The sequence below is a fragment of the Sphaeroforma arctica genome (genome assembly GCF_001186125.1).
Source record: "Sphaeroforma arctica JP610 unplaced genomic scaffold supercont1.588, whole genome shotgun sequence".
NCBI lineage: Eukaryota > Ichthyosporea > Ichthyophonida > Sphaeroforma > Sphaeroforma arctica.
In genome coordinates, this window is record NW_014039970.1 from 83 (window position 1) to 13,377 (window position 13,295).

The following is a 13,295-nucleotide window of genomic DNA, read 5'->3' on the forward strand; positions in this document are numbered from 1 at the left end:
ATATAGCTATATATATATATATAATCACGAGCATGTAAAATCGACACGTCGTGTTGCAGTACAGTGCTAAGGCCAACATAAGTACTGAGTACAAATTAAGGCCAGTCAATTCGAAAATCCATCCAGTTATAGCCGAAATACACGGGCGGTCCAAAATAATTAGGTATATGACAAATGTTTTACATGCAATACAAAATGTTATCTAAGTCCGGTCCATTCAGGCAATAAGAAGCAAGGAACAATACTAGTAAAATTCATTGTAGCGAAAGATAAGTGTTTGGTACGTAATAAGGATGATACGTTGTTAAGTATCAGTATAGCTTATTATACAGAAAAAAGTAAGCATTTATCATGACATGCATACTCTATTGACGCAAACCAACAACTCACGAACCTGATTCGCAGCCTGGATGGTAGGTCCGTCCGCAATCGGGTCTGTGAATGGTACACCCACTTCGATGATGTCCGCACCAGCTTTCTCAAGTGCTAAAAGTATAGGCACAGTCTGATCTGGGGCCGGGTAGCCAGCGGGGATGTATGGGATAAATGCAGGTCTCTCCTCGCGCTTGGCCTTGGCGAATGCTGATAGTAGTGCCTCAGACATGTTTAATGGTCTATGATATATACCTGGACTTCTGTTATTGTATGCAGCTAGCTAGAATGTTAACGTTAAGGCTGATGCAAATAGATATTTAAAGACAATTGACTGCTGTCTGCTTACAGCATGCACCGAGTATTACTAAGCTAGTGGTACAAATACAAATATATATAAATGTGTCTGCTTGTCCTCTTGCCGTCGTGATCCACGTTTGTACTGTAAACTATATGTAAATAAATAGTGGGAAACATGGAATGGTGCTTTCCGGTGGTCATTGTTTGTTAATTAAATTTGGTGTGCGTGATGTCAGAAATTTTTTAAAGCAGAGTGCTGTGTCAAGCCTCAGCCTGACTGGACTACCTGTCGTGTAGGTGTGCCTGTTCTTCCGTTGTCCAATCAATCACTAAGAAATGGTGTCAAAATGACCAATACCACAGCAGGTCACAAGAAGTCATCAGGAGGAATATTATATCACGATGAGTCAATACTTATTTGTTTATTTGTTTTTTATTAAAACAAAATACATCCATTATTCATACCACCCCTCACATGTGAGTCATGACTTATTTATTACCATTCAGGCACTCACTCCAGTGATCCAGTCTATATATAGATACCTAATTATTCACATATAAATATTTATGTACTGATATAGAGCCATATTTCTTCATATCACCGGCCATTTTAGAATTTAGTTCTTAGGCCTGGCTCAGTGACTTTTCAAATAACTACTGACAAGTGACATATGACCCCTATTTACTGTATATATTTAGAGAGAGGGGTCTGTATTTACATAGTCTGTACGTAATTCAACAATATTTATTTATTACAAAAAAACAAAATCAAAGTACTGCCCAGTATTCCTACGGACTTGTCCGTTCTCCCTAAATTAAAAGGCTCGTTCTTAACGAGGGTTTTAATTAAAAAATGAATTTCTATTAAATGGTGTGTCGACCAATTCCTTATATTAAATTGGATTTCAAAACACGATAAAACACAAAGCCCTCGAAAAATGCAATTAACCTTTAACGTTTGTTAAGGAATCCGAAAACGTACCGTTAAAATACGCTTGTCAATCGTGACATCATTACCGTACAAATTACAATTGGATATTAAAAGCCCGCCACATTAATAGCTATTTATAAACCGCGCATCTATCTATGTTATTAAATATTTTGTAAATCACAAGTTGAAATGTTATGTTCATATATTTACATCGTACGTTGTGCCGGTTGTGTGTGCAACCGCTTAATTGTTTCGGTTGCGTGTTGGTGTAGTGGATTATGTGTTGAAACTCTTGTACACAGTGTTTAAGGCCAGCATATACATTATGTGCAGTCATACCATCACCTGTGATTGTTCGAAAGACTTCCTATGCGGCAATGTTTGAACTACCAGCCGAATATCAGCTGTGTAAGATTCGGTCTCTCAAGGCGATATTTACGCCTTAGAGTAAATAAACGCGTAGGTAAATTCTAAGTATCGTGAAAATATCAAAGTAAATAAATGAAATGAGTCTTTTAGTAAAGTTAGGTATGCCTCGTGAAAACAGCAATACTCTGAGGGATTGTGAAGCTGAGACATTGCCTATATATAATCCTCTCAGTACTATTTCCGCCGAAAGAATTTTATTTAGTGTTTCGTAGTCGCTCTATTAGAAACTATGGTATGTTTCATTGGGATGAATCCGAGGGACTCATAAAATCCTATCTTTAGAAGAAAAAAATTTAAAATACTCTTGATGTCCTTAGTTATTGTCTAAACCAATAACTTGCCACTTATTAAGAATTATCGACTTAACCTTCATCAGACTGGCACATCTGGTTGTCTGATCGGAGGATAAATTAGACGTTAATAGACCCTAGAAACCTATATTCGGTTGAGCCATCTCGCTACCGAAGTATTCAAATATAAATAAAGTTGGAAAGTAAATATAGTTCTATTAATAGAACTAGACTAAATCTTATGTTTGGTATTTACTGGGCCTTTTAATGGCCTTGTCCAAATATGTGATATGTAGAATGGAAAATTTATTAACTAATAAGACCGTTAAAACCCATTTAGGAAACTTAAGCTCATTGTACTATTAAGAGTACGTTTATATTTTACCTACTACTTCAGAGTACGTTTATAACAGAGTCCAATGTGGAGACCCGGTTATTAGAATTTTGGTATTTCTTATTGTATTTATGATCTTATTGGCATATGTGACCGTGTATATCATCGTACCTATAATAAGTATCCTTTGTTTCGTGTGTTCTTTCGTATATGAGTGGTTTTTATTAAAAGAATTATAATTGTTACCAAGCAACTGTATAATATATCTTTGTATAGTAATAATTGATATTCAATCTAAGTAATTAATGCATCAACCAGTTTGAACCAAGTAACACTTAGTAAAGAGTGCTAAATCTGAAATAAGTGAACTTAGTCAGAAGTGCCATTGTGAATGGCATAATTGATATTCCCAATAGCACATTTGACTGAGTTCACTTATTTCAGATTTGACACTCTTTACTCAGTGTTACTTAAGCAGTGTATCTCGTGTGACGCATATCCTAGGTATAAGTTTGTTATACCGTGGAATTATTATCCATGATACCGTAGTAAAATATCTCTGGTATTCGTTGTTGTTATACACCTTGTGGCCTGAACGACTCCGTTATAATCACTGTACCATGTGTATGCAAATTAATCTAGTATTCTAATCAAATTGAGATTTACTGGTCCGAATCTATTAATCTATTTGTTATGTGTATTTCGTCTACAAGCCACTAGTCTGTGTTCATTTGTAATGTATTATAACTTCATACCCGTGTATGAAGAACTTCCATGTTAAATCTATCCGTAAATTAATGTATTATTTTTCTTTTGAATGTGATTGTATTCGATTGAATGCGATCTCGATTTTTAACATGTATACATGTGACCCTTTGTTGTTTTGTTATGCGTAAGCCCTCTATCTATAACGCGCATGACCTCCTCTAATATGTGTTGAAAGAAATATCCGTGTTTTAACTGTGTATTATAAGCTGGTTATTGTATATTTACGAGTGTTAACGTTCATTACAAAACGTGTAGCGTATATTATATCACGTAAACTTTTTGTGAAAACGTTTATATTTGTTTGGAAAAATTAGGTATATTTCTAGGCCCCATTTTTCTGTAAATATATACGTAAACGCATTAGACAAAAATCGTAAAAGGCATTAGACTAAAATTTTAAACGCATTAGACTAAAAGTATAATTTTTATGAAAGTTAATACAGAGTGTTCTTCTTTCGTCCGCCTATGTCGCGGACAGTTACCATTTTACTATATAATAACTCTAACAATACTGTACTGTCTTCTTTCTTCTCTTATTCCAGATTTGACCATGTGCGACACCCTTATATGTGACGCTCTCCAATTATGGGTATCAGCAACAACTCCTTGTCGTGCTCGACCATATCGTAGTATACCATTAAACCTGCTTATTCTGGTCTGCGCTTGTTCTTAATGATTTGAGGTGTTATGTATGATGTGCGCGTGGTGTGATGTTCTCATGGACATACTTGAGATGGGCACGCTTTCCGTGACTCCGTCACAGCGCCTTACATGTTCCGCCTGTCACACCAATAGAGTTACGCATGTTCCGTCTTCTACGTAAAGGTGTCTCGACTGTATCGCCTCCTGCGTAACACGTCGCACATGTTCCGCCTGCTGCGAAATCATGTTGTACACATTCCACCGTCTATGTAATAATGCTACCCATGGTATCGTTGAGTATGTAATAATGCTATCCAAACCAACACAGCTCATAGCGACTATGCAACACGCCTGAGGCTGTGGGTTCCTACCGACACTCAAGTGTTCGCGCAAAGTTCAATGCGGCGTGTCCTCGGGGTTGCTCACCTCTGAATAAGAGTCAACAGGGTGCTCGCCTTTACTCTCAGCATCTAAATAGTCTTAAGGTCTATTCTGTCGACTGTGATAGTGTCATGTAACACGCTAGTGAGGCTGCGGTTGCTCACCGACTTCAAAGTGCCTACGCAAAGCTCAATGCACCGTGTCTTCAGGGTTGCTCGCCACTGAGTTAGAGTCAACAGGGTGTTCACCTGTACCCTAAGCATATAGATATACTTGCCACTGACCACCACCGCTCATGTTTAGCGACGTTTGGCGTCGTGTGTCTGTTGTTTTTATGTCTATTATATTAGTGTTGCACGTATACTACTATGACACTAGTGTAAGCCCTTATATGCTTATTTGTACTTGTTGTCTTCTTATAGTGTATAATGCATCAAACTACTTATATCATTTCAGTTGTTGTCAAACATGTATCATGTTTATCTATCGTAATGTATGTAAGCAATGTTCTTCTAATAGTAATCTGTGCAGCTCGTGCATCAGATATGTTCTAATACAGGTGTCTATTCTATATATAACAGCTTTTAATACAAGAATATCACTCCTCTAACATCGACTATCGGTTATATAAGTGTGTTGTCATCACCCATGCACGCAGCAAGGACGCAACCTTGGCCAGATATACCATCGACCCAGGCTGCTCTAACCTTATGCGGGCACGACGTTGGGATCGTCAAAGGCATCGGCTGTCACCCATGTAGGAGATCCTTCCAACCAGCGTACCAAATATTTCGATTGTTGAGTCGCCTCATTATGACGGTGCAAAATGATGCGCCGAAATGTCAAGCCGCTCTCTCTCCATAGAGATTCATTGAGTGGTGGCTCGGTGGCCCAATGTACAAGCCGAATAATCCCCACATTCACGGGTCGGTCTCTGAGATCAGGTGGCTTGCTGCCATCCTTTGCTCGTAGATGGTAGCTCTGATTTTCCCGACTATGGGTCACGTACGGACCAAGCAGTGGTTTCATGGCTTTGGTCGTCGCTCCCTGAGCGAGTATCATGACGACGTCCCCCATCTTTAATTCAATCAAATCAAATTTACGCATCTGATCCGTGTAGCCTCTGCCATGACATCAGTATACTTAATCGTTTTCTGATGAAGTTTTGGTAGTGTGAAATCAGCGGGTTTTTATAGTAGAATCACACGTTAGCGTATATTTAAAAACGTATTAACGTTTAAACGCTATTTCGGCTATAAAACCTGGTATATGTTGAAACGCAATTGTAGATATTTGTATCTGTATAACAATCAAATAATCTAATTATAGATATATTGAATTTACAGAAAACAAACAAACAAATAATCTTATTTGGATATTTGGAATTAAATACAATTGTATACGACAGAGGCCGGAGACCCTGTTAAAATTGATATGATGGTTTTTCTATCATGATATGTTTTCCATCAAAATATTGAGATACAACACTGGGTGAGTCTCAGGTAATATTGACACTTGTTGACACATGTTGTATTACCAAATACTCTCAGCGCGAGATAGCCTACTGAGAAATGGGGCATGAAAATGATCCCCTCGAGCCGGCCAACTAGATGTGCCCGTCTATGCCTTCAATGGGATGGAGAGCTAGGTACCGTGTGATGGGGTATAGGTACAGACATTTAACTGTCCATCATGGTGTTATTTATTTATTTTTATTTTTTAAGTTGGACTTTATTGGTAATTGTGATTGGAAGGTAATTTCGAGGCATGAAATGGTGTAGAAGAAAATATCATGCATCCAATGAAATGGAATCTGATCTTAGTTACTGACACCGAATAAATATAGACCGAAGTATTGAGTGATTAGAGCGGAGCCATAAAGACAATAGTCTCAGTCTTACATCCCCTAATCTTTAGCTCATTACCAAGGGCTGAAGCTAAACTTAAATTACATTGTGCAAATTTACTATGAAGTCTTACTTTTCTTTTACGTTAACTTATTGAAACCGATAGTCAGCCTGGTTGGTCTGACTTTTACAGCAGGATAGTCTTCTCCAAATTATCCAGCCTCTTTAACCATACATCATTCGTGGTAGGAGTAAGACCAGGTAAGTCATCAGTCATGTTTTCAAGCGGGACATGTCGTCGACCAAAATAAACGCTAAATGGTGCTGACTTGTGATGTCGTGATATCCGAAGGTTCTGGTATAACATGGTAAGCGGTAGACGTTCATCCCACAACTCCGGACAACCAACACACAATGCGCGCACGCATTTGTGGATTTCCTTATGTCGGCGCTCCGCCGCGCCCAACGTCTGCGGGCGGTATGGTTGAGGCGTCTTGTGTAAAATGCCCAACGCTCGTGTGATGGATTTGACAATATTATTTACAAATTCGGTGCCCTCGTCACTCTGAATCTTACGAGGAAATCCATGCTCACCAAACACTGACACTATCTCTGCCGCCACTATCTTTGCATCCTTCGCAGGTATCGCCCGTAGGATAAAGTAGCCCGACGCCACATCAAGCACATGTAAAATAAATTTGATTCCTTTAATGGATGTGACCGCCATAGAAATGAGATAGATTTGTATGTGATCCCAGGGGTACCGAGCGGTAATATTTATTAGAGGATGAAAACCCTTCTACATCGTATCGTTGCCCAAGCATGTGCGACATAACTTGCGGACTTCTTCTGTGATTTCCATCGTCGCGCATATGTTGTACTGTAACTGCTGGGGCCGGACGTCCCTGTTCATGAAATTTCCATGTCAACTGTACCCGACGGTTCGCTTCATCGTGCCCTGGATGATTCATCACTGTAGCACCAGCACATATTTCAGGAATTTGTGCAGCGATCTGTCGCGTTCGTTTCGCTATCACCGGTTGTGCCCAATCTTCCTGATAACGTGTACTAGCGTCTCCACATTCAGGTACCTCCAAGCCTAAGTCACACCAAAACGATGGATTGACTTTGTACCCAGATGGAGGGCCAATACGTACCACGATAGTATGCTCCCACGGGTATTTACCACAAGCCTGTGAGCCGTGCTTCAAGAATGTGTGAGCCGTACGTGGGATAAGTAGCGGGTCTGCTTGCATCATCGATAGAAGTAAAAGGAACCGTGGCGCACGTGTGTTCAACGGTAAACATATTGTTGCCGACGCCTTGTCCTTCAACACCTTACGCAACAAACCCTTAATGTATATGACGCCACGGTGGGTTCATCCATGCGTTGTATTTACTCCAGTCAAACTTAAACGCCCCGCCATCATTGTCGTACGACCAGTAATGGCGAAGCTGAGCGTTATGACTCGAGGCAAAGGCGTCGACGTCGTTTGGTCCAAAGTGCTTCTGTATCTGGTCAAAGAAATCTGGAAACAACTTCTAACGTGACATATAGAACACCGCGGGGTAGTTGATATCCGCCGTGCCCTCATGAACACGACTCCACATGTCTGGTAACTTGTTCAGTTCTCCAGGTATATGTGTAATAGTAAAATTGAACTGTGCAATAATATGATGCCATCGCTGCAACATACTATTCATTCAGCTGAGTGTTCATGTATATGAGGGCCTTATGGTCGGTGTGTACAGTAAACTGCTGTCCAATGAGATGATCATGGAAGTGAACCAAAGCATACACAGGTAAGTGCTAATTATTCTTTCCTCGGGGTTGCATATGTCTGTTGTGCCTTGTTGAGAGTTTTGAGAAGAACATCAGGTGACGTTTGCGTCCGTCAATCAATTGAAACATTGCGCCACCAATCCCATAATCGCTTGCATCCGTTTCTAATTCAAGTGGTACACCATCAACAGGAAAATTCAACCTGACTGCCGACACGATAGCCTCCTTCATCTGATCCCATGGCAATTGATGTTCTGGGTTCCAACGATCCCTAATGGGCTCCTTAGGTTTAAGTTTAGAAAAGGTTCGGAGTGGAGCTACCTTGTGTGCGAAGTTAGGTAGATGCTCATGTAGAAAGTTTGCTAATCCTAACGCCGAGGCATTATCCCTTTGACATCGTGGAACTGGCCAGTCAATTAAACGTTGCTGTTTCTCATGATCCTCGTCAATGCCTTTTACTGATATCGTCTTTCCCAGGACCATCACCTCTCCCACCGCAAAGTGACATTTCTTCTGATTAAGTTTGAAGTTATTCTCCGTCAGGCGTCGAAGGACCTCTTGAACCGTAGCAATGTGCTCCTCGTAATCGTCCGATGCAATTATTAGATCATCAATATAGCATTGTACGTCTAGTCCTACCATCAAATTACTGATTGTGCGTTGAAATTGTGACGTGAGTGTCGTCAAGCCAAAGGGAGCTGACGTAAACGAGTACTGCTGACTGTCCCATGTAAACGAAAACATGTGCTGCGAATCGACGTGCACCGGTAACCGATGGTACGCAGCCGATAAGTCCAACGTGGTGTAGTAACGCTTGCCCTTCAAGTTGCTGATGATTTCGTTGACCTTTGGAAGTGTAAACTGATCGCCCGGGATAAGAGCGTTGATCTGCTGCAGGTCCAAGCACACACGCACCTTAATAAGTTCACCCGACGGTGTGAATGATGGTACTGCCAACTAAGGAAGGTTAACAATCGATCCGACGATTGGTGACCAATTCGTGTTCCCATTTGTCTACTTGCTTCAATACATGTGGTTTGTATTTGTCAGATACAAAATATCTTGTCTGCCGATGTAGGCCCAGGAGTATATCCCGAGGAATAGGGAGTGACACCTCACTACCCGGGAGTGTGCAGCGAGCTGCATCCAGAATAGTGTCATTAGCATCCAGGTATTGGTGTAGGCGTACGCGTATATCATCTGGCTCGGACAAGTCTGGGGCCATTCGAAGATTGATCGGCTCCAGGAGTTCATCCATAACATTACGAATTATCTCTGGAAATGGAGATACTAATCCGGTTAAGCCTAATCTCAACTCACCCATAATATCTATACCCAGTTTTATATCAATGTTATCCGGTAGGTTCATAAGTTCAAATGTACATCCCTCAGTGGTGTAGAAATACGGCCTCCGGTCAGTCTAAAATATCAAGATCAAATGAGATAACACATTGGTTTTTATTTGTGTTTAAAATAATTTAATACATGTTCTTTTTCCAATATTTCCAAAGTGTTCTAAATTCATTTTGATGGCTCCAGTAGCCTGAGTATTTGGTATGACTCATTTACTTGGACCTATATGAGACGATTGTAGATGTAGGATACTATAAACTAAATTTTATAATCTCTGAACTACTACTTACAGGTTTTGGTCTTCCCGCCAATCTCCAAAATCCAATATGTCTTTGTCTCTTTTTAACTTTTCTTCAGATGGAACTTTATTTATATTAGCTAATGTATTAACTTGACTTACGTTCTTATGTCCATCTACAAATTAGACATGTGGTCATGAACACTTATTACTTCTAGTAAAAACTATTTCAATAAAAAACAGCTAGAGGTACGTCCTGTGTGATCGAGGATATTAAGGTTCTTACCAAGGGGCAGTCCCGATCATTCTTACACAAGCTACCACTTAAATTGTATCTTCGTTTATATGACATAGTTTAGAACATAGAAATATCCATCGAAATTTACATATTTTTCAGTTAGTTAGTAGTTACCGTAGTGTACTGCTTCTAGACTGTCTAATAATTGCTTACTGTACAGCGACAGGACTGTAAGTATTCTATACTACCTCATAGTGGCTAATACTACCCTAAAGTTAGCTACACGCTAGTTACTATATCTAGACTTTATTAATTTCCCTATTCTTGAGCTACTGCTATGGCTAAAGAAATTCTAAAGGCAACGGAGCCGCCAGCTCTAAGCCTGCTAAGCCTGTTGAGGTTCCTGAGGTTACTGGGGACGCTGGTCCGTCTAGTACTGAGCCTGCCGTTGAAGCTGTAGAGGAAACCGTTTCTAAGCTTGGATTTGAGGAAAACTCTGAGGATGACTCGTCGGACCCTAAAGCCTTGGAAGTAGAGGTCTCAACTGCCGCGGAAAGACTCGCCAGTGTCCGTGTGTCTCCTATTAGTGCAGCCCAGGGCATCAGCTCGCCATTTGACCGCGAAAAGTCAGATATTGGAAAGACTATATCTCCTGAACAAGTGGAGGAATCGTCTCGAGATCGACGGTTTATTACTACTAAAAGTCAGCTCAATCTACCTATTAACAAAGATGGCGGCGTTCCCTTTCGTGAAATTTCATTGAATGCCTCGCCACTGAATGCCTCGCCACTGAATGTTGGGGCGGAAGACAAAAATGTTGGGACGCCATAACTCGACAACGAGTGGTTGGATCTTTTCAATCTCGACGCCATTTGAACCGCAAAGATGAGCTTTTAAAGGCTAGCCGCAGCCGCAGCTTCTGACCCTTCGACAGTATCCCACGTGGCCGATATTCTTCCTAAACCGAAGAAAAAAATATCCCGAGCCGGGTTTCAAACCTGGGGGTTCAAGCAGGGTTACTACTGAGCCAGTTATCGCTGGTGGAGTGAGTAAAACTTCAAAATTTAATCTCTATAGCAAGCTACAATCGACCATCCTCACGACAAACCTAACCCTGCCAGAGGCTATGATCGTATGGAAATCGATGAGGCTTACCACCCTCATAACATCGATCCTCATTTACCATCTAACCCAGGTAAGCACGACTTTGATAATCGTTATACTAGTTTTTCACTAGAGAGTACCCACTCTAGCTCTGAAGACGAGGAAGTGAGAACCAGACAACAACGTCTCAGGCTATTACGTTCTGGTATGCAAGTCCTCGAGGACCGTCTGTTGAATGACTCTGACCTTGACGATAAGAAAGAGGATAACATTCGCTATCTAATCGATAACAAGAGAAAAGAGATAGACTCCATCTTGGCACTAGCAGCCCGTAGCACTGAGGGTGAGCCTCGTGAACGCTTCGAATCATGCTTTATAAAGCAGCCAGGTAACGCGAAGGCTGAGGTCGATTTCTCTACTAATGAGAGTACAGTGGAGACACTGGAGGCCTTTGACCAGCTTAAGGAGTCTGCCATCCTTAAGGATAAGCGGATGATGAATGCCTTTATTCATTTCTGTGAGTCAGAGGAATGAAAAACTATCTTGAAGGCCCATGAGCCCAACTGGAAAGCTTTACCCTGGCGCCAGTTGCGCGAGAATATACTTAACGCCTTCTTTGAAGATGCACGTGACCGTGAACTTCTAGATTCTTGCAAGTCCTTTGCGAACGATACTACTGTTCGAGGTGCTCTAGCCCATATGACACATATAAACACTCGGATGGGAGGTCGTACCTATACTGGCGAATATGTATTAATTTGTCAGATGATGGAGACTCTGGGAGCTAACCTTTTTAAGAAGGTCAATGATGATATTATCGCCTATGGTGATTTGCGATCTATGCCTTGGTCTGTCTTTGAGAAGATAGTTCAAAAGCATACCAAGCCATCTACTAGAGTACTTAGTACCTCGAGCTTTATCTAGCCCGCTAAGCGTACCGCGATAGAGAACAACATGGCGCGTAGTACTAAGAAACCTCGCACTACTGCTGGAGGTGGTAAAGGCTATACTTCTACTGAACCAAAGGGCGAAAGGAAGGAGAGAGCACCTTGCAAGAAGTGTGGTTACAACCTCACTAATCGTGATGGCTAGCGGAATGGTAAACACGACTCTGTTAAGTGTGCACCAGGAAAGCCAAACTTTGGACACTATATGAAAGAGTGTACTACTTGCAAGGGTACTAACGGTTGGCACAAAGATGATTGCAAGGACATACCGGGGAACTCGCGATCGCGTCCAAACTTGCGTACGGAGGCGAATAAACGCGCCAACTCGCATGCACCGCTTACATCAAACCCACGGGCTCGTTGTCGATCATGTGTACAAAATATTCCGCCGGGACCAGGACATGCAAGTCGTTGTCCTAACTTAAACGAGCACCGATCCAGGGGTAGCCGCACACAAAATGGTGGGGCTACAGTTCAACGCACATCGGCTACAAGCACATCGACACGCGGGACTCACGGATCGGGTATTAATTTCCAACCCCGTGCTAACTTAGTGGACGGTGATGTTATACCTGTTCAACCAACCACCGAGACAGGGGAGACTGAAGTGATGCACATTCATGATTTGGTCGATGAATCGTATGTGCAGAGTGACGATGAGTTGATGGAAGAAGAGCGGACACCCGATGGTTGGGAAGTTGGAATAAATTTGGAGTGACAGACTGGGGTGCCTGATGTGAACATGTGCATGTCATTTGGTCATATGGCAACAAGAATATTTGCAGTAAAAGATAAATTGTTTCCTACTGACAATCGCGCATATGTTACTTTACAAGTGAACGGACATGACATGCGCACTCTTATTGACACGGAGGCCAACCGTTCAGTCATCACTCAGGCATCCGCAGCTAAGGCACACATCTCTATTACACCACCGGCCAAGGATAATTACATATACTTGGCGGACAAAGCCTTCAGCACTCCACGCTTGGGCAAAACACAAGCAACAACGGTACAGTACGGGTCAGCTACCACTGTAAACTTCGATGGATATTTCTATGTTTTAAACTATGTTATATAAACTAAGATACAGTTTAAGTCAATTAGGATTTAGCAGTGGTAGCTTGTGTTAGAATGATCGGGACTGCACCTTGGTAAGAACCTTAATATCCTCGATCACACAGGACGTACCTCTAGCTGCTCTTTAATGAAAAAATTTCACAAGTACTAAGTGTGCATGACCACACGTCTAATTTGTAGATAGACATAAGAATGTAAGTCAAGTTAATACATTAGCTAATATAAATAAAGTTCCATCTGAAGAAAAGTTAAAAAAGG

General features: G+C 41.3%; 1 protein-coding gene across 1 annotated transcript; it reads right to left on the reverse strand.

Annotated features, from left to right (window-relative positions):
* Positions 1-394: 394 nt before the first annotated feature.
* Positions 395-604, reverse strand: SARC_07419 (tryptophan synthase alpha chain; the record flags this gene model as incomplete). The annotated part of the gene is made up of 1 exon (XM_014298636.1): positions 395-604. A coding segment is annotated over one exon (210 nt), but the record flags the coding sequence as incomplete, so codon positions are not given.
* Positions 605-13,295: the final 12,691 nt, after the last annotated feature.